The 20842-nt window shown below is 42.4% G+C and overlaps 2 protein-coding genes across 5 annotated transcripts in view; one reads left to right on the forward strand and one right to left on the reverse strand.

Annotated features, from left to right (window-relative positions):
* The window catches only part of ift80 (intraflagellar transport 80 homolog (Chlamydomonas)), a 32411-nt gene extending 31567 nt beyond the window's left edge, over window positions 1–844 (reverse strand). The window contains exons 1-2 of one of the 2 annotated variants that reach the window (XM_069706331.1): window positions 638–844; window positions 423–486 (exon numbers count right to left, since the gene is read on the reverse strand). In XM_069706331.1, coding sequence (XP_069562432.1) covers window positions 423–462 — 40 coding nt within the window. In that variant the 5' untranslated portion in view covers window positions 463–486; window positions 638–844. Of the gene's footprint in view, window positions 1–422; window positions 599–637 lie in introns of those variants that run through there. The other variant, XM_069706332.1, reaches the window with a different exon arrangement.
* smc4 (structural maintenance of chromosomes 4) lies at window positions 511–20663 on the forward strand. Of its 3 annotated transcripts, none has more exons than XM_069706329.1 (24): window positions 511–525; window positions 3482–3639; window positions 4758–4948; window positions 5553–5744; window positions 6785–6961; window positions 8937–9101; window positions 9466–9593; window positions 9785–9925; window positions 10453–10603; window positions 12550–12714; window positions 12836–13069; window positions 13192–13377; window positions 13624–13785; window positions 14064–14289; window positions 14427–14503; window positions 15243–15395; window positions 15545–15671; window positions 15782–15971; window positions 17585–17729; window positions 18356–18529; window positions 18732–18914; window positions 19163–19395; window positions 19891–20074; window positions 20443–20663. In XM_069706329.1, exons 2-24 carry the CDS (start codon window positions 3492–3494, stop codon window positions 20605–20607), a joined length of 3897 nt encoding a protein of 1298 aa, XP_069562430.1. In that variant the 5' UTR covers window positions 511–525; window positions 3482–3491; the 3' UTR covers window positions 20608–20663. The 3 variants fall into 3 exon arrangements, with proteins under 3 accessions (XP_069562430.1, XP_069562429.1, XP_069562431.1); XM_069706328.1 differs by lacking the exon at window positions 511–525 and adding an exon at window positions 1468–1688; XM_069706330.1 differs by lacking the exons at window positions 511–525; window positions 3482–3639 and adding an exon at window positions 3868–3933.
* The last annotated feature ends 179 nt before the right edge of the window (window positions 20664–20842 follow it).

Here is a 20842-nt window from a genome sequence, read left to right on the forward strand (position 1 = left end):
CATTAACAGACATTTAACCATAAATAGACATATATACAGCTAAAAAACAACAACAACAACAACATGTATACATATTTATACCTAAACAATGGTACAAATGGTGCTGAGGCAGTAGGGTGTACTGCAAAAGGGTCCAGTGATGTTGAACATGTTATGTGTTAGCAGAGTGATGGCCTGTGGATAAAAAACTAAAACTAATGCGAGTTGTCAAAAAAAAATTAAAAAAAATGTAACTATAAAATGCAATATTAGCCTCTGCAAGAAGTGTGATAAAATGTGGTCAGATTTAGGGAAAGATGAGGTCAGGGGAAGCAATAGAAAGAAACACATGACTACAATTGTCTTACAAAGTTTTTTTGACGTCGTTTCGGAGTATATTCAGAAATACAACATCGGAGAGCTAACGACGACACCGAAAAGGATATGTTTGGGTTCCTTCAGCAGCGACGTCTTCAGCCTCATGGTGGATGTTTCCTCCGTCGATCCCTAAACGAACAACAACAACAACAACAACAACATCGTCAGGTATTGACAGTAACCAGAGCTCAGGTATATCAAACCTCCGGATGCAACACACACAAGTCAAACCGACACGTTTAAAACAGACAACGTGGACGACCAAAGTATGCAGCGTTACCACTTAAAGTGAGGGCAAACGTCGGCGTGCTCTGGTAGCTGTTTCCGGGGGACGAAACAAGCGTCCTACCGTTGCTACGGTACCTGGCTACTGTTGCTAACGTCAATCTTCAAACTCACCCGAGTCTTGCCCGCGACTTGAATGCTAACGTTAACTTCCGATTCAAACGAACATCGCGCTGTCGTTTCCGAGTTTACTGCGTGTCACCAGCTCCTGCGTGAATAGCCATTATAGTTCAGAGCAACCATACCCGTCACCGATCATCGGGTATCCCTAATGTATAAAGGGCTAACTTTTGGTAGCCATTTAATCTGGGTCATAGAAGCGCTTGAAAAGTGAGTTATCGCGAGATCTGCAGATCTCGCTTCCTTGACAACTGATATTTATAAGTATTTACAAGTATAAATGGCATTTGTTTAAATACACGTATTTAATTTGAGTCGTTAAAAATCAAGGTACACGAACATTAATCGCTGACACATGGAACAATATTTCCTTAAAGGAAAAAAAAAAAAAAAAAAAAAACTATTCTTCGGGGCGGGACTTCATTCCACTGTAACCAGGCAACCGTTTGAATACGAAGAAACAACTTTCGGCTTTGAATTTGACAATAATCCTTAAATAACACACAACAGTGAAGGACGAGTATTGTGAGGGCTCTACAAAAAATTTTTATTTTATTTTTCCTCCCCGTCTGATCATTTCTGTCAGGTGAACAATCTCTTTAGTTCGGAGTAAGGCGGAGTTGGCTTCGTCCCCCTTTTCTTTTTTTTTTTTTTTTTTTTTGAATCTGGTGTTTTTCCCTTTTGCCCTTTGAACGTTCCATGGTGCCTTGCGTCAGTTTGTAACGAATTTGGTTCGACAGCACAGTTTAGGCGCCATTTACAAGATCCGAGTTTTCGAGCGAGGAAGAGAAGAAGCAGCTCGGAGCGACACGGGGCTGAAAACAGAAATCGGCTGGATTTTATTTGCCAAACTTTTGGATTGACGAATACTTTTTTTGTTGTTGTTGTTTGTTTTTTTTCTTTCCCCCCCGAAGTCGCGATTTTGGGTGAGAAAGGAGGGGGGTGTGGGGGGGACACACCGTGTGTCTTACCGCGGACGGGGGTACAATTTTTTAAGAGGCATTTTTTTTTTTTTTTTAGCGGCGAGAAATAACCGGGTTCCGTCTATTTGCTGAAAATGCATAACGTTATTATTACTTCCGAAACCGGGACGAGCATTAAAAACAACATATTTAACTCGAGTTTTCACATCAGCTGCGATGAAAAAAACAAATCAAAACAAAAACGAGCAGACTAACGTTAATTTTTTTTTTATTTTTTTTTTTTTTTTAACTTTAGATTGCATTTTTTTTTTTTTTTTAAACGTACAATTTGTAAACATCCTCTCAACCAGTAATTGTTCGACTTTGTTCCGACTTCTCCACGCTTCACGTCGCTAAAACTTTGGGCAGGAGTTTACCGTCCTCCTCGTTCAAAACGTCCGCTTTACTTTTTAGCTTCAACGCAAACGTTTAAGTCGGGCATCTGCCGGGAGGTGAAGCGCCCCCACCACCGCCGCCACCACCACCACCTCCTCTTTTCAATGATCAGATAACGTTTTAACTTTTCAAGCCGACAGTTTTACCAAAAATGTTACGTTTAACGTCACCGACGATGTAACACGACAAGTTTGGCTCCTCGGAGTTAGCCATTGCGTTAGCTTTAGCTTGGGCTGCTTGTGTGGACGTCAGATAAGTTAGCTGCGGCTAACTTAACGGTAACGTTAGCGAATTAAAAAAAATAATAATAATAATAATTAAAAAAAATAATAAAAAAAAATAGCGTGGCGAAGTTAGTGATTTTCAAGCGGTCTCTTGGATAAACTTGACCAAAGATACTTATTTTGCATAAGTATAACGTTTCATTAGATATTTGAATATGCTTGCCAATTACCCCACGAGTTAGGTCGCCCCCTCTTCCACACCCCCTCCGCCCCTCTCCACCCTCCACACACACACCCTCCACCCTCCACACACACACACACACACACATCAGAGTCGTGGGGATGAAAGTTAAAATTAGTGTCAGTTTGAGACCTCCGATCGAGGTGGGACGCCGCGTCGTCCCCGCTGACTGGAGCCCTGGTTCAGCTGCGTTTATTCCGCAGTGTCCGTGTAAAACTTCGGTTCTTGGGCTCAGAGACGAGGAATGAGAGATTTGCATAATAACTGAATTGTGTTTTCCAGTCGACGTTAACCTTTATTTTCCCCCAACATTGCAAAGGGTTTTCAACAAAAAACAAAACCGTCCCAACTTTTTTTTTTTTTTTTTTTTTCTGGTATAGGCGCAGATGAAACGTGCACTTTAGATGGTTACCAAAAAGAAATATTCTGTCACAGAGAGAGAGACCGTTCGTGTGTGTGTGTTTTTTTTTTTAATGCTGTTGGGAGTTTAGTGTTAAAATTGCATCTTATTCTTTGCAATCATCGCGCAGAGTGACGACATCGCTTCCCATCTCGTCCACCGTTTTCAGGCTGCGTGTTCTTAATACATCACGTTGTTCCAGGTCACAAGATCACACACTAATTTATGTTATTACTTCATCTATTGGAACAACTGTTACCATATGACAAAATATGCCGGTTAACAGTTGGATGGGCGGCAGAGAGAGAGAGAGAGAGAGAGAGAGAGAGAGCTGACTGTGGTAATGATTAAAGCCTGACAGAGTAGCTGCGTGTGACCGACTAAAAGTGGAGTTGAGAGATTGACAGACACAAAAAGCACTCATGGATATTCCCTTTTTTTTTTTTTCTTCTTCTTTTTTTTAATTTTTTTTTTTTTATACCGATGACCCCTTCAGATTTCAAATCATGCCATCTAAAACTGCAAAGGGCTCAACTGCCTCCGCCAAGCCAAGAGGGAAAGGGTCGCAGCCTCGGGATGACTCCGAGGAAGAGCTGGATGTACCCCCTCAAGAAACCAACTCCAATGGCCAAGAGGAGGCACCGCCGACAACTGGCAAGTAACAAAGGCTGTTTTGGTGTCTGTGAATCTAAATAAGTTGTTCCCTCAATGGGTCTGCGTGCATTTCTGCATCGCTGGTAGCCAATTGGCACAGCTGTGAAGCTTTTTTTCCTCGCTTAAATCTCCGCACGTACTTAGGATAGCTGATATATATATATATATATATATATATTTTTTTTTTTTTTTTTTTTTTTTTTTCCAAACGTACCAGTCATCAATAAACTGAATTTTGAGATGATTTGGATCACGTCGGGTGTACTTCTTCCCCGGATCTACTCAGCAAATGAGGTAATTTATTTGGTATAATGAACGTGTTTTGTGTAGTTGGTCAAAACGGTGTTTGGCTGATTTCGTGTAACTTGATGTTAAATAATTTGTATGCGAAGCTTGAGATGCACATAGTCAGTGGGTGATGTTTGTGTTCTTTACAATATGTTGAACTGCCTCATTGGGTTGTCTGGCTCCAAGCATTTTAATTGACAAACGTCGACTCCTTTGCTTGTTTATGCTTATTGTGAGCACAATAGGTTTTCTGGACAGGTCGTTGTTTTGGTGTGATGGCAACATAATCGTGGTTGTTGTTGTTGTTGTTGTTGTTGTTGTTTTTTTACGTGACACGTTATTTTCAGAAAACAAGGTTTTCTGTGTTTTTGACTGCAGTTAGGAAAGAGTGAAAATGTGAGGTTGGAGGTCGAAATGTACACTTTAGTTATTTATCATCGACGAAATGAATGTGGCGCATCTACTTTGGCGTATGAACGCCTTTGGTGGAGAGCGTTTGGATAATAATGTGGCTTCGTTCATAAGCGGCCACAGGCTGTTTCTTTCTTTTTTTGGGGGGGGGGGGGGGTAGGGGGGGGGTGGTGGGTTTGGCTCATGTTTTCAGAACAAAGAAAAATAACGCCTGTCAACTTTTTCGGGCGTCGTCGTATGACTGCTGTTGTAACTTGCTGCCCGTGTTGTGTTTGTTTGTTGTGTTTTTTTTTTTTTTTTTTTTTTTTTTTTTTTTTAAACTCCTCCACCCCTCCCCCATGCACCGCTGCCCCCCTCCACCTGAGACGACTCGCACAGAGGAATAAAAGTTGTACTTTTTTTTTTTTTTTGTGCCACAGATCCGTCTCACGGGGAAGCTGCCGAGGCGGTTGATAGTCGAAGTTTGGAGGAGATTCTCGGTAGCATCCCTCCACCCCCGCCCCCAGCAATGACCAATGAACCGGGCGCTCCTCGCCTGATGATAACACATTTAGTTAATCGCAACTTTAAATCGTACGCAGGCGAGCAGATTCTGGGGCCTTTTCACAAGGTACGACCTAACATGGTATAAAAATGACATGCCTGCCTGGGGAATACTGCAGTTCATTTGTTGTTAAGATCAAACATACTTGTAGTGTATCTCACTCTTATTTCGTTTGTCTTTATTTTCACATTATGTAACTGCTTGCATCTTAACTTGTGTAGCAGAAGAGACAAAAAGGTACAAAATTAGTAGTGATGCCATATTACAACATTTGTTTAATTAAAAAAAAAAAAAAAAAAATTCAAAGTGGAAAAAGTCACACTCCTCCATTTTGATTTAGTGAGTGTATTTTACAAGGGATTGTGATCCAGTGGTGTGCTCACATTTCCTTTTAATTATTACTTTCTTACAGCTTTGTCTTTTCACCTTTATCTGCTCCCCTCATTGCTCTACAAATATATAACGCATATTAAAATAAATCTTAACTACACCCACATGGCATATGTTCACTGTGACAATCTTACTTTGCTGAAATGTTAAATGTATAGCTTTTAATGTTGACACATTAACAGTATTTGTATATGGATGTTGTATATTTTTTTTATATAATTCATTTATATGAATTTTTTTTAATTTTTTTTTTTAATCTTCTCTCTTACCTCTCTCTCAGCGCTTCTCCTGCATCATTGGTCCAAATGGAAGTGGGAAGTCCAATGTGATAGATTCAATGCTCTTTGTGTTTGGATACAGAGCTCAAAAGATCAGATCGAAAAAGCTCTCTGTGCTGATTCACAGCTCTGATAAACACAAAGATGTCCAAAGCTGCACCGTGGAGGTGCATTTTCAAAAGATTATCGATAAGGTATATATACATCTATATATCTGTTTTTCTGTCGCACAGATACACACCACACACAAACTAAATTTATCAATATGCAGTCCAAATTGTAAAGGGTGAATTGGAAATAATTCCTGTTGGATAAATATGTTTCTTGAATTTTAAATATATTTTTTCCCTTAATTGTCATGACATAATATTGCTGTACAGTTATCTCAACAGTGACGAAACTCAGAATCAAATCAGTCATTAAAGTTGCAGCTAACACCCACACATGCCATAATGAATTCATATCGAGCTAGAATTGATCCCTCTATTTTTTTTATATTTTTAAAAAAAAATATTTGCCATTTAGTGTTCAGGCTCCACTTATTTGTGCTCTAAAAGTCCATAAAAAGCGTGTTTGTATTAAGAGACAAATTCAGTCAGTTGCAATAGATCACAAATTACTTTGAAAACTGGTTGTAGTTTAAATAATTTATCTTGTTTTTATGTTTGATCTGCCACAGGGGGTGTGAGGGAGTTTTGCCTTGACTACTGTTAAATATATCTAAGCCTTTCTGTTTGCTTTAGCAGTTCAAAGAAAATTAAAATGAAGTTGTTAAACTAATAGCATAATTCTGTGTACTCTGTCAGCTTTACAAGCTGCCATTTTTGAAACTTAAAAATAAGTTTTAGAAGTGGTGTACTCAACTTCAATTATCACACTTGCTTTAACAATAAATATATTTATAGGCAAATGACCTACCTTTTTGCATTGTATTTGCACTCTCATCATCTTATCCAAGATGTTGCTTAAATTTAGTAAATGTGCTAAAATACACTCCAGTATATAAAGAGGTCATTTACATACTGTGGCTGGCCTAGATCTGCTGTGTGCTTTCCAAACAAGCCTTTTTCTTAACTGTTTTTTACCGTGATGTGTTTTTCTCCAACCGCCCTCGGTGGATTTGTCAGCGTTATGATTATTTCAATTTGATGTGTGGGACGGTTTGAATGTCTCCTGAACTGTTCTGCTCTAAGCTGCTGTGTCTTCTGCCCCTCCCCCCTCTCCTCTGAGCCAGGAAGGAGATGACTACGAAGTCATCCCCAACAGCAAGTTCTATGTTTCCAGGACTGCCAACAAAGACAATTCCTCGGCCTACCATATCAATGGCAAGAAAGCCACATTCAAAGAAGTGGGGGCTTTGCTCCGAAGCCATGGTATTGACCTAGACCACAACAGATTTCTGATATTACAGGTAATTGTACATTTTTCATGTCATTTCCTTTTCCACTTCTAACTCTGCTTTTCTATCCCTGCTGTGACCATCCCATTCTGTCAAGAGATTTCCTGCTCTTCGCTCTCTGCCCATTTCCCAGTCCACTTTGCATTAAATGTTTCATATATACCTTAAAGTCATGCCTGTCTGTGGGAATAACCTGTTGCACTGGAATTGGATAGGAGAGAGGACGTGCCCTGTGCCAGCCCTTAGACTGCTATAGCAGCGCATCATGGTTTGTAACAATGTGGAAAAGGTGCGAACCATTATTCGCTGCTTTAGAATTTTAAGGAAAAGATGCAATTTTAACCGCACATGGACCTGCATGTGAGTTGCTACACACGAACAACTCAGTCAGGATTTTTATTGGGGGACTCCTTGATGAGGCTGACCCACCAGTAGGGACAGGTTGGACCTCCCCTCCCTTCCCCTTCCCCTTCCTTTCCCATGTACCTGCCCCGCTTTAGCAGCACGTAAATATTGGCGTGTGAGAATAGACCCCAACCCCAATATTAGCAGTGCTGCTTCAGTGTGGCTGGATCAAACACCCTCCATTACCATGGCTTGAATATCGGTTAAACTTTTTTTATTTTTTTTATTTTTTTTGCCTTCATTGTGAATATAATTATTCCTGAATATTTTAGAATTACTTTTCTTGTTAGATTTTTTTATTTTTTTTATTATCTTTTTTATTCTGCTGCATTGTGTTGCACTGAGTCTGAACCAGTTCACTAGTTACACTCATACCCTCTCTGATTGTAATACATGTGTGACCTACCCATTATTAGTGAGTAACTCAAGGTATAATGGCTGATGACTTGTGTCAGAGCAGAGCAAGATGGGTGATTAAATCTTACATTTTCTTTTATTATTTAAAAAAAAAAAAAAAAAAAAAAAAGTTGTGGTTTCAAGGGAACACTTACATCTGTCCTGCTATGTGTGTGTGCATGTCCATTTTCACTTTCCTTGGGTGTCTGGCTCTATGACATGGCTGCATAACTATGGGAAGAGGCTTGAGCTTGTTCTCCAAGGTCACTTTTCCAAACCTCTGGCAAAGGGAAGTTGTCTATTTTGTGCACTGGTCAGAGCAAAGGATGACGTGGGATTTTTTTTCTCTCTCCCTTCCTCCGCTCACTTCTCCATTCTTTCATACATAAACGTAATATATGAGCTGCCTTTTTCCCCCCCACACACACACATAAAGGAAATCTAATTTGAGACTTCGTTTGCTTTTACTATATGAAGAGTTAATTTGTGTTCAACTTGACATTTCTTATGTAGAATTATTGTTATTCTTAGCCAGCCTGTTAAAAATAAATAAATAAAAATGAACACATGTTCAGAAAAATATAATTACACTGCAGAGTTGTTCTTAACTTGGGGCCAAGTACTGGTACAGTATTTGGAAATTCAACTGCAGTGTACTTAAGAAGTCGACATTTGCATGGTATCAACAGCATTTGTTTTAAATTTGGTCGATATAATTTTAACACATTTTAATAGCTGGCGATTGTTGGTGTTGAATTGATTATATGTCCTTTTAGTATTAATATCCAAGTGTTCTGAAGCAATGTCTAACATGTAATGGATTGAATCATATCTTCTTTTTTCTGAATGAGTAGTTCTACAGTAATTTAACTTTCAATCCACTTTTTTGTCATAAGTTTCTCTGATCTGTTTTCAAAGAAGCCTTTTAGAAGTTCATTATCAGTACACTGTTCATTACAGTGTGTGTGTGTGTGTGTGTGTGTGTGTGGCACACTGTTATTATTTCAAGTTTAGATCAAAAGCTCAGTTGGCACATATCTTAATAGCTGAAAAAAAATTGGTAAAATTTAAAGTGAATTTTTTTTAATTTTTTTTTTTACAAATACTAACATTTACTGTCTTGCTGCAAATATGTAAATGAGTGCCTGCATGTCTTTGCCAATATGTTGTTGTGGACTGTACCTAGGGTGAGGTGGAACAGATTGCCATGATGAAGCCTAAAGGTCAGACAGAGCACGACGAGGGCATGCTGGAGTACCTAGAGGACATTATTGGCTCTTGCCGTCTAAAGGAGCCCATCCAAACCTTGGCACGCTGCTTTGAGCTACTCAATGAGCAGAGGGGAGAGAAGGTGACAACACTCACACAGTTTAGATTAGGACTATTATACAGTAGTTTAAGGAGGTTTTCTTTTTTGCGTGTGAATGTGTGTCTGTGGGTGGGTGTGTTTATGTGCTTTAGATGCAAGTGTCTTGAGATTAAAAAAAAAAAGAAAATGTCTGTAACTGTGAAGTTACTATCAGATATAGTTAATGGCACTTCATGGAAAGCCTTTTGTGTACCACACTGTGACCTCTAAAGTGTTATGTTGATGATTTTGTTTTCCTTTTTTTTGTTATTATTATTATCCTTTTCTTTTTCTTTTATTGTACCATGTAATTTACATTAAGCGTTGCCACCTGACATTAAGTACTGCAATCTTTTCACTGTCCCAGCTAAACCGAGTAAAGCTAGTGGAAAAGGAGAAGAATGCTTTGGAGGAAGAAAAGAACAAAGCTGTGGAGTTTCTCACCCTGGAGAATGACATCTTCAAACACAAGAGTCGGCTCTGCCAGTATTATGTGTGAGTACACCAGCACCATCTCTTTGTTCTGTCCATGAAAAATTAAACACTAAAAACAAAAAAATGCAGACCCAACATTTCTTTATTTTTAAACATATGGTATCAGAGCTCATAGTACTTTTTTTTCCATGTGTAAATTATTAAGTTTGCTGTTTGTTTGTTTTTTCCACCTGATATCTCTTTGCCATTAGTCATGATCTACAGAAACGTGTGGTGAATAAAGAGCAAGAAAAGCAAAATATCTTGGAGGACACCAAGGAACTCACTGAGAAAAATGCCAAGATATCAGAGGAGATGGAGAAAATGAACCAGGAGCTCAAAAACGTGGAGAAGTAAGGCTCTTTTTGTTTTCTTTTTTTGTTTTGTTCTCTTTTTCTCTTCTATTGACCATTGTAGCATGCTTAGAAGGTTTCTAAGTATTCTACTAAATATATAATTTTGTGGCTGTTGACTTGACTAAACATTGTTATTTAGAGGAACAATTCCAGCTTTAGGTCTGGAATTTTTTTGAAATAAATAAAAAAAAGAATTTGCATTTAATCCACAAATGGTTGCACAAAAAAAGGTATTGTTGTAAATTCCATAATCTCAATAATTCTTTGTCTTTGATGACTAGATCATATTTCAAACTGACTAAATATAGTTGAAATTAAATGTGTAGGTACTGAAAACTGTCTGAGCTTTAATGTAAAGAGTTTGGTGTGTTATAGAAACGCAGCCTTTTATTCTTTTTGTAGGTCTGTATATTGATTTCCATATTTTTCAGATTCTCATAGTTCACCTAATATTTTGGTCGATTTTTTTTTTTTTTTCCTGGTTAACTCAAATTTACAAAGTAAAAATGTTGTTCCTTCACCAGGAAACAAAATAAACTCAACAAGTACATTGAGACCCAGAAGGAGAAGTTCACCCAGCTGGACCTGCAGGACGTTGAAGTGCGAGAGAAGATTAAGCACTCCAAGAGCAAGGGCAAGACATTACAGAAGCAGCTGGAAAAGGACAAAGAAAAGGTGTGTTGGCCTTTAAATTGTAGTTCACTATTACACACAGCTGAATGGCTTCATTTACTTTGTTTTACTGTTTCCTACTCTTCAGCAGTTAGATTGTGTGCCTCATCAGAGGCACACAGACACATAATCTGTCAGAAGATGATGATTTTAGCCCTTAAAAAAATAAAAATATATATGTGTGTGTGTGTGTGTGTGTATATATATATATATATATATATATATATATATATATATATAAATAATAATAATTACAATACAAGCCATTTACTAATACAAGGTTACACTAAGACACCAATGGCATCGCTCTGTTTATTTTGTCATGCGGCCAACAAAGAAACACTGGCACTAAAAATATATTTTCTGTTCCTGACAGTAAACACAATGGTCAATGTTTTCAAGTGCAAAAGACATTGGTGAAGGCTTTACAGCAACCTACGGATACGTTAGAAACTGATTGCAGAAACTACAATTTTAACTTCTGTGTGTCCCATATGTGTTGAATTTGTAATCACATCGACTATAACATCCATCACAAGCTCAGGTGCTTTTAAAAATAATTATGTTTAAATTACGGTTCATTTGATCTTATCTACTTTTAATAAGTGTGTTATCATAGCTATTTGTCATGGTAATCATGGCCTCTGCAATCCAAATGATTTAAAAAATAACCAAGGCCTGGATTTTTTTTTTTTTTTTTTTAATGAAAATGAGGCATTCTTTATGTTTTAAAGCTAATATAAGTTTTTGTTTAAAACAAAAACAAAAAGTTTTAAGCAAAAAGCCTGGCAGCTGTGAAAGTTGTTGTTTCCACAGTAATGAAAGTAGCATTATTCTGTATGACAGCTATAGCTACACACAGAACAATTTTGTATTGGGAAATGTTCCTTCTTCAAGAACTTGCGAACTCTGCTACAGGCAAATATTGGTCTTAGATATGAAGCCCTAAAGACTCGTGCAATGCCAAAGTGTGTGGGGACCTTGTTTTGAATTTTTATTAAAAACAAATTTACTCTGGGGAAAGATAAATCACTTTATTTTTTCTAAATGAATTGACATAATCCACTGAAAAACAATAAACCTCTATTTAATATTGCAAATCAAATTTCATGGCAGGAAGGCCTATCTGTCCTAAACTAGCCACTAGGGGGCTATGAAGTAACACACAAGTTGATTGTTCGTGTGCTGTTTCACAGTTACAGGTCTGCCCGTCTCCTTGACTTTTTCACTCAAAACCTGGAGTTCTCTCGTAACTGTAGGTTTATCTTCTTTCCCTCTCTGCTCTAAAACCTTATCTGCTCCACCTCCGATGGCTGCTCTCTGGAAACATCTTGGTCAGAGGGGGAGCTGGGCAGAGGCAGGCAGACCTCTTGGGAGCCGTGTTCTGCTGTGTGGTAGTCAACTATGGCCTGGCTTGTGTAACACTCCCAGCAGCCACATTCACATTTCACCCGCAGTTAACCCTACAAAACATAGACTATATACACACACACACACACACACACACACACACACACACACACCACTCCTTGCCTTGTTTCAGCCCTGCCAAGCAGCCGACTGTTGTGCCAGTCTTAACCAGAGTTTGCTCTGTCCTCGGTGTGTGTTGCTTACTTTTGTGTTTTGTTTTTTTGTTTGTTTGTTTTTTGGCCCACTTCTGAATGCACAGCACAGTTTCTTGTAGCTGTCACTGGCACACACACACACACACAAAAAAAAGAAGTCTTTTACACCTTAACACCCCTTGTCTCCTGTAGTCTTCACTGATCTCTTTATCTTATCTAATTTAGGAAGTAAAAGGGCTGTTGCTCCATGTTTGGCAGGAGTGTGTATTAATGAATCATGTCCTCAGGTTGAACCCAGATACATGTAGCCTCTGTTACTTAGAATCCAGAGTTGGACACACCTCATGTGTTCTCGTACGTTCTCCTGTCTGGCTCATCTTTCAGCTGGAGGAAGTGCGCGGTGTACCAGCCAGCAGTGAAAAGGCCATCTCGGAGGCAACGGCTCGCAAGGAAGAGCTGGAGAAGCAGAAGGTGAAAGAAGAGGAAAAACTGAAGGCGGTGATGGAGAGTCTGAAGGAAGAGACCAGCGGCCTGCAGCAGGACAAAGAGGTGCGTAGAGTCATCTTGTCGTTGGTTTAACTTGAAATGGCAAATTTTGCCTTTTTTTTTGTTTTGTTCTGTCAAAGATCTTTTTGTTTTCCAACCTTACCACTCCTCTCACATTCTCCAGAAAAAAGAGAAAGAGCTCATGGAACTCAGCAAGGCTGTAAACGAGACTCGTTCTCGTATGGACATCGCTCAGTCGGAGCTCGACATCTACCTTAGCCGGCACAACACGGCCGTGACTCAGCTCAACACGGCCAAGCAGACACTTCAGACGACCTCTGACACGCTGCGGGAGCGCCGCGCCACCATCAAAGACCTGCAAGTCAAAATACCGCAGAAAGAACAGGAGCTCGAGAAGGTAGAACCGAACACCAGCAAGAGTTGTTCAGACGCCATGTTGTTGAAGCCTCGTTTACGCGAGCAGACATTCCAAGCTCGCGCTGAAGCCGCCACACATCCCTCCTACCCGTTTCTCCGCAGGACGAGGCGGAGCTGGACCAGCTGATGAAGATGGACAATGAGACTCGGCAGGTGGTGAGGGAATTGAGGCAGAAGGTGGACGAAGCCAAGAGCTCTCTGTCCTCCAACCGCAGTCGAGGAAAAGTCCTGGATGCCCTCATGCAGCAGAAGAAGAGCGGCAGGATCCCCGGCATCTTTGGAAGATTGGTAAAAAAAAAGAAAGAAAAAAAAAAAAGCTGTTAAAACGATAAGATCCGGGGTTACCCAGCAACACTTTCATTCATATTACCGTGTGCACAACAAATACAGTCTCGTTGTGGTTAAGATGAGACTCAAGTTAACATCTCTCCACCTTTGCAAATGAATTGTATTTTACTTGTAAGCACTCATCGTCCATAATGATGAAAAAAAATCTATAGTGGCTGTATTACTAATGTATTTCTGCGCCCGTAGGGAGACCTTGGAGCCATCGATGAGAAGTATGATGTGGCCATTTCCTCTAGTTGTGGCGCTCTGGACAACATTGCGGTGGATACCATCGACACGGCTCAGAGATGCGTCACGTTCCTCAAAGAGCAGAACATTGGAGTTGCCACTTTCATCGGTCTGGACAAGGTAAAGGGGACTTTTGGGAACCTCAGTCTCGAGGACGTAAACCGATGGTTTTGTGTTTTAAAGCCTTTATTTATCTTTTTTTTGCTAATGCTCCAATACTCAAAAGTCAACAGCATCAGTGCCTTTATCCACTTACAAAAGTTCTTCTTAAACCATGTTAAGTATTCAGGTTGTTTTTTTGTGTGTTTTTTAGTGTGTTTTTTTTGTTTTTTTTAGTAAAACAAATAGTCTCCTCATCTTGCGGCTACTTCTCATCCCTCTTTGCTTTCTTTGTGCAGATGAAGAAGTGGGAGAAGGACATGGCTCCCATTCGCACCCCAGAGGACTGCCCTCGTCTCTTTGACATGGTGCGAGTGAAAGACGAGAGTGTGCGACCAGCTTTCTACTTTGCCCTAAGAGACACGCTGGTGGCCCAAGACATGGAGCAGGCCACCAGGATGGCCTTCCAGAAAGACAAGCGCTGGAGAGTGGTCACCCTGAAGGGACAGATCATCGAGATGGCCGGTGGGCGGCCTACGTTTTCTATTTTTCTCCCGATCACGTACTCGGGGCTCTTTCGGTGAAGATCCTTTTGACTGAAGGCAGACTTAAAAAAATTTAAAAAAAAATCTCACCGTGGTTATGTTGTGCGTGTTTCACAGGAACTATGACTGGAGGAGGAAGAGTAATGACGGGCAGAATGGGCTCTTCTATTGGCACCGAGGTCTCCCAGGTGGAGGTAAGTTTAAAAAACACAAAAACAATAACACACACATCAGGGTTAGTGTTTATTAACTGTGTTTATTACACTAACCCCCGAAATTCAAATCAAAACTTTATTTTCACTTTTTCCAGACGGGAAAAGGTTTCATGTTACTTCAAATCAAAACCACATTTTATTTCAAACTTTTTTTTATAGAAATGTATTTGACTCCAGGGTAATGGCTAGATTTACTCTCACTGTGCCCACTGTGCAAACAAAACCCAGTGTAATTTGTGTTTAATTGAAAGCCATTCATTCACAGCAGTGATTACATTGGGCAGAATAGCAACAACAACAAAACCCAAAAAACAACAGTATGTGATTGTGTTCATTGTACTTCAGAGCTTCAACATGCTGCATGTTCAATCACAACATAATCTGAGAAAAAAACAAAAACGTTATGATCACACATGATCTGTGATATTTTAACTAAACGGTGCACAAACGCACAAACGCGAACAAAAGGGAGTTTGCCAGTCTTTTAAATGTTTTGACTTCCAGAAAAACTTAAAAGACGTCAACATTAATTCCTCGATGTTATTCGCCCTCAAAACGTTTTTTTATTTTTTTATTTTGCGCACCATTTTCTACAAGGGAGTGTGAGATGCCAGACGAATACGTACCGCGCCGTCAGATCTCTATCGGAGCAAGTTGTCGGGTGTGCGAGACGTGCTGATTTTCACGTTATTTATTTATTTATTTATTTTTTCTACAGCTGGACCGTATGGAGAGCAGCCTCAACGAGAAAGTGTCGACTCTGCAGGGCTGCCAAGAGCGAAAGCTGCAGCTGGAGGAGAACATCCAGAACCTGCGGCCGCAGCTCCGCGACATGAAGAACACCCTGGAAAAATACGCCAACAGCATGACTGTACGCGGTTTTTCATTCACGGCGTTCGCGTCTCTCTGATCTCGATCCGTAACTGGGAAATGTGAAAAGCAACTATAAAATGTTGGGTTTTTTTTTTTGGTTTTTTTTAAAAAATCTATGTGAGTATTTTCCTTCTTTCCTCCCCTCAGAGTCTCGCTGACCAGGAGACTCACTTGAAACTTCAGATGAAGGAACTTGAAGCCAATGTGCTGGCAGCTGCCCCAGACAAGTCCAGGCAGAAACAGATGGAGAAGAGCCTGCAGGCCTTCAAGAAAGGTAGGATTCTCCTGTAAACAGCCAAGAGAAATGTCCTTGTTAAAATAATGTCAATATTCACGGTCGTAGCGCACTTTGTTGTCATTTTTTTTTTTTTTTTTGCTTCTCAGACTACGAGGAAGCATCCAGTAAGGCGGGGAAGGTGGAAAACGAGGTGAAGAGGCTCCACAACCTGATCGTGGAAATCAACAGCCACAAGCTGAAGGCTCAGCAGGACAAACTGGACAAGCTCAACAAGGACCTGGACGACTGCTCGTCTACCGTCACCAAGGCCCGGGTGGCGATAAAGACTGCCGACCGGTGAGCAGTTGACGCTCCCGTCACGGCCCGGAATCAACGTTTTTTTTGGCGTCGGGTCGCACGCTCGCGCTGTCGTCGCGTCAGAAACGCGTCGCCCCGCGGCACCGCTTCATTTGAGCGCGGTCGTTCGGCGCGGCGTCCGGTTCAACTGCGTGCGAATCACTCAGCGGGAGACGGTCCGGAGCGGTGAACAAGCATAAGCAAGGAAACAAAAGCGAAATGCTGAACTTTTCTAAAAAAAAAATGTATTCCTTTTCATTTCGGTAGCGATCGTCAGCACCGCCCGCCACTCAGTCACCCCGATCACGTGTCGCCGAGGCCGGCAATTCGGAGAATCCCGGATTGCCCGTGCGGTGATCCAATCTGCACGACATCTCCCTTGTTCACAAGTAGCGGCGACACGCCGCGCGACTGTTAGACGGCGGCGCGAGTTCCCACGGCGGGACTCGTCGGGGAATCAATACTGACGTTAAGGACGGCTTAATGTGCCCGCGTGACAAATAATCAACAGAAACATCGCGTGGAAGTAGCGTCGGGCGCCAGGAAACATTCACTAAATCCCTCGGGACGGTCGTCGCGGCAACTAAAACGGGCGTCCGTATCTGGGACGCGCGACGCGGTCCGCTCGGCTTCGGCGGGCTGTCCCGGCCAATTAATGACGACGGGGGGAGGGGGGAGCTCGTGAGCTGCGACGCGGAGGGCACGTCCCGGGAGCCCGAAAAGCCGCGAAGCCGGCACGGCCGTGAACGAGCACAACTCCCTCGCGAGCCGTCGCGGCAGCGGGTTTTTTTTTTTTTTTTTTTTAAAGAGAACGCGGTTCTACAACCGCAGCAATAACGTGACCGTCTTCACTCTGGAAAACGTTGCGTGCGAAACGGGACGACTCGTCCGTCGGCGTGCCTTCCTCTCGGGGAGGGCCCGCCGCCGATCCGCGTTTGTGTTGGACGGGGCGCCGTATTAATGTGATTGACGGGTCTCGGTGCAGCGGTGCAGGGATTACCGTTAGCCTGGTTTTAACAAGTTGTATTTATGAGCCGCGTCCGATCACACCCCCCCCCTCCCGTGCGGCCACGGCAACAGAAACGTGTCGGGTAGAACACCCGGGATGCGCATTTGCCAAATTGAAAACAAGGTGCCGGCGGTGTTAAGAGGCAGTCGTGTTCCGTTTAGCATATTAATAGCGTTTTGTCCTCCCGGGTAACAAACTGTGAGACGCAACTTTGTTTTTTGTTGTTTTTTTTGCCAAGAGAAAGAAAAGGTGTCTTCGTGCGACGGCGGAGACGGAGCGAGAGCAGGGGAATGACGCCGCAGGAAGAGTTCGGCCGTGTGGGGAATTGAACCCGGGTACTCTTGAAACCGGGTCGCCCCGGTAGGGAAGCTTTTAATAAGGAACGGCGTCGTGCGGGCGAACGTCGGCATCGGCCCCAGACGCCCCGTATCGGTCGGGCTCTGGTTAAAGCTGACGGGCCGAGCCGACGGTTACGACCGCGAAGCGGTCGCTCGGCAACGCGTTTTTTTTTTTTTTTTGTTGTTTTTTTTTTGCCGGACCGAACCCGACGCCGTCGGCAGCGCTCGGGCGGGAGAGTAACGTCCGTCTCCGGTTCCCTCTCCAGCAACCTGAAGAAGTGCGAGGAGAGCGCGGCTCGGCTGCAGAAGGAGCTGGAGGACAACGACAAGTCGATGGCTCAGCTCGCAGAGCAACTGAAGAAGCTGGAGGACGAGGCCGGGCAGATCATGAACGACTGCCAGGAGGCCGAGGTCGGCACTTTTCATTCACTTTGTGTCTTAATTATTTGGTTTTTTTGTGTTTTTTTTTTTTTGTAGTCGTTTTGCACAGACAGACGCCCACATATTTTCTACCAGTGCATCTCAAAGCTGTTGGTTTTCTGCTCCCAGAAGATTATAATTTATTTTTTTTGTCAGCAGTAAACCTGTTCTTCACGAAGTAAAAACTAAAGCGAAAACATTTTTCGATATGATTTTTCCCTTTTTTAAAAAAAATCAAAACAACTCCTACAGAGCTGCGCTGATTCCTTGATTAGTTGATGAACAGAAAAACTGCCAACTCTTGAGAAATGATATGTTTTAAAAAAAAAAAAAAAAAAAGGCCCAAATTCTCATATTCCATCTTTTTTTTTTTTTTTAAATGTGAACATTTTCTGGTTGCTTCAGTCCTCCGTGAAAATAAACTCGAGCATCAACTGTCGTTTGAGAGAAAATAAAAACATTTTAGGCTTCGCCCTCGGACTTTTTGGGGAGTCGGGGACACCGGTCAAACGTTTGTTTCGCAGCTTGCGATTTCCACAAATGAAATTTCCGATCGACACCGAACTGGGCTTTGTTTTGTTTTGTTTCGTCGTCGTCGTCGTCGTCCTGTCCTTCAGGCCGCCCTGCCCGAGGTGCAGGAGCAGTATCAGGGGGTGCTGAAGGAGATCAAGGTCCTGCAGCAGCAGGAGCACGCGCTGCAGGAGGAGTCCCTGAGCGTCCGGCTCCGCGTCGAGCAGATCGAGACCACCATCACCGAGCACAACAACAAGATCAAACACTGGCAGAAGGAGGTGAGGTGGGGTTAGGAGGTGAGGGGGGAGGGGGGCGTCGGGTTAAGTCATTTCGGTTTATATTTTAAGACGCCGTTTTTAACCCCCCTTCACTGATTTGCTGTAAGTTACAGGTTGTTCTGTTCGTAGCTTAAGCCGTTGTGCATTTGAGCGTTTTTTTTTTTTGTTTTTTTTTTGTCATCGTCGTTCACGTTTTGCGCAGGCCACCAAGCTGTCCATTCACACCGTCGAGGACAAGCCAGCGGAACAACTTCCCGTTCTGACTCCCGCCGACCTGGACGAAATCTCGGACCCCGACGTCATTATCAACAACATGATCACGCTGGAGACCAAATGCGCCCAAATGAAGCCCAACCTCGGGGCCATCGCCGAGTACAAGAAGAAGGTAAACGCGCGACCTCGAACGGGCGGGTTCCCCCCCCCCCCCCCGTCTAAGAGGAAGACGTGATGAGAAACGGAGGCCGGCGTAATATGCTGTTCAATAAAAAGGGCAAACGTGAAGAGCGGGTGGGAAAATAATGAGGAAATCCTCTTTAGAAGTGATCAAAAATAAGTGGCTGTAGCCACATTTTTTAATTTTTTTTATTATACGTCATTGTGTGTGTGTGTGTGTGTGTGTGTGTGTGTGTGTAGGAGGAGCTGTACCTGCAGCGCGTGTCCCAGCTGGACGGCATCACCGCAGACCGGGACAAATTCAAGCGCGCCTACGAGGACCTGCGCAAACGGCGACTCAGCGAGTTCATGACCGGATTCAACGTGATCACCAACAAGCTGAAGGAAAACTACCAGATGCTCACACTGGGCGGTGACGCAGAGCTGGAGCTGGTGGACAGCTTAGACCCGTTCTCCGAGGGCATCATGTTCAGGTGAGAGAGACACAGAAAGACAGAAAAATGAAAACGAGCGGAACTGCAGGAACGTGTTTTTTTTTTTTTTTTGCCGAGCGGCTCAGTTTTTCACCTCGGTTCGGTACGTTTACAGGAGGGAGAGAGAGAGAAAAAAAAACAACACAACAAAGTAGCCTTTTTCTGTCTTTTATTTTTGAAGTCTTTAAGGCACTCTCGTGCTGCATGCGTTCAACAAAAACAAAATGCGTAACGAAAATAACGCACCGACCTGCAGAGAAACGGATTTTTAGTACAATTTGCGTACGTTTGGTATAAACGCCGCGCGCGAGGGCCGATTTTTAAAGCGTCTGGCGCCGGGTTAACGCGGTTCTGACGACGACGGTTCGGTACGAGTGCATTGCTCCGCTGCCGCCGATTCCCGTCCGCTCGTATATTCTGGTCCGAACATAAATCCTGACCTTTTGTTTGCTCCTTTCCCGTCGTGTGTTTTTGCTGTTGTTGTTTCCGTCCCAGCGTCCGTCCCCCGAAGAAGAGCTGGAAAAAGATCTTTAACTTGTCGGGAGGAGAAAAGACCCTCAGCTCCCTGGCGCTGGTGTTTGCTCTGCACCACTATAAACCCACGCCGCTCTACTTCATGGACGAGATCGACGCCGCTCTCGACTTCAAGAACGTCTCCATTGTGGCCTGTTACATTTACGTAAGCGAAGACCTGCAACTGGTCAGAACTGTCTGGACCCGGGGAGTGTCTTTTATCGCCTCGTTGGTCTTCGTGCGCTTTACGATTTGCCTCCCGTTCTCACACCAACACATATATATATATATATATATACACACACACATATATATATATATATATATATACACACACACAAAACAAAGTACAGCCTTTTAACTGTTGTCCTCCGATGTTCCCGTTGTTTTTACAAGCTTTTGAATAAATGTCCACTTCATTCTTAAAGCTGCAGTTTGACCTCCGGAGCAGCAACACGCTGATGCTCGATTGAAGCTAAAAACTGTTGTTGTTGTTTTTAAATTTTTTTTTATTATTATTATTATTCTTCGCAGGAGCAAACCAAGAACGCTCAGTTCATCATCATCTCCCTGAGGAACAACATGTTCGAGATCGCCGATCGTCTCATCGGCATCTACAAAACTCACAACACCACCAAGAGCGTGGGAATCAACCCCAAGACCATCGTCTTTAAAGAGCACGACGCCGTCACCGCTTAGACCCGAAAACGAAGCTTTTTGTCTCTCCGCAGTTTTAACTTTTTTTTTTCTTTTTTTTTTTAAAAAGACCCATGTAAATATGTTACGATTCATTTTACACCGAAATGCTGCTATTTTCTGTTTTTTTCTAAACCAATAAACGTTTCCCCGATAAGAATTTGGTTCGTTACTTACGTCGTGTGTGGAAAATTTGGATAAAATATTTTTGTTTCGCCGCGATTTAGGGAGTCCTAAA

Source organism: Brachyistius frenatus, unplaced genomic scaffold (assembly GCF_029030835.1).
Source record: "Brachyistius frenatus isolate BFR_SWC_R1_liver_20210118 unplaced genomic scaffold, ASM2903083v1 Contig_62, whole genome shotgun sequence".
Lineage (NCBI taxonomy): Eukaryota > Metazoa > Chordata > Actinopteri > Embiotocidae > Brachyistius > Brachyistius frenatus.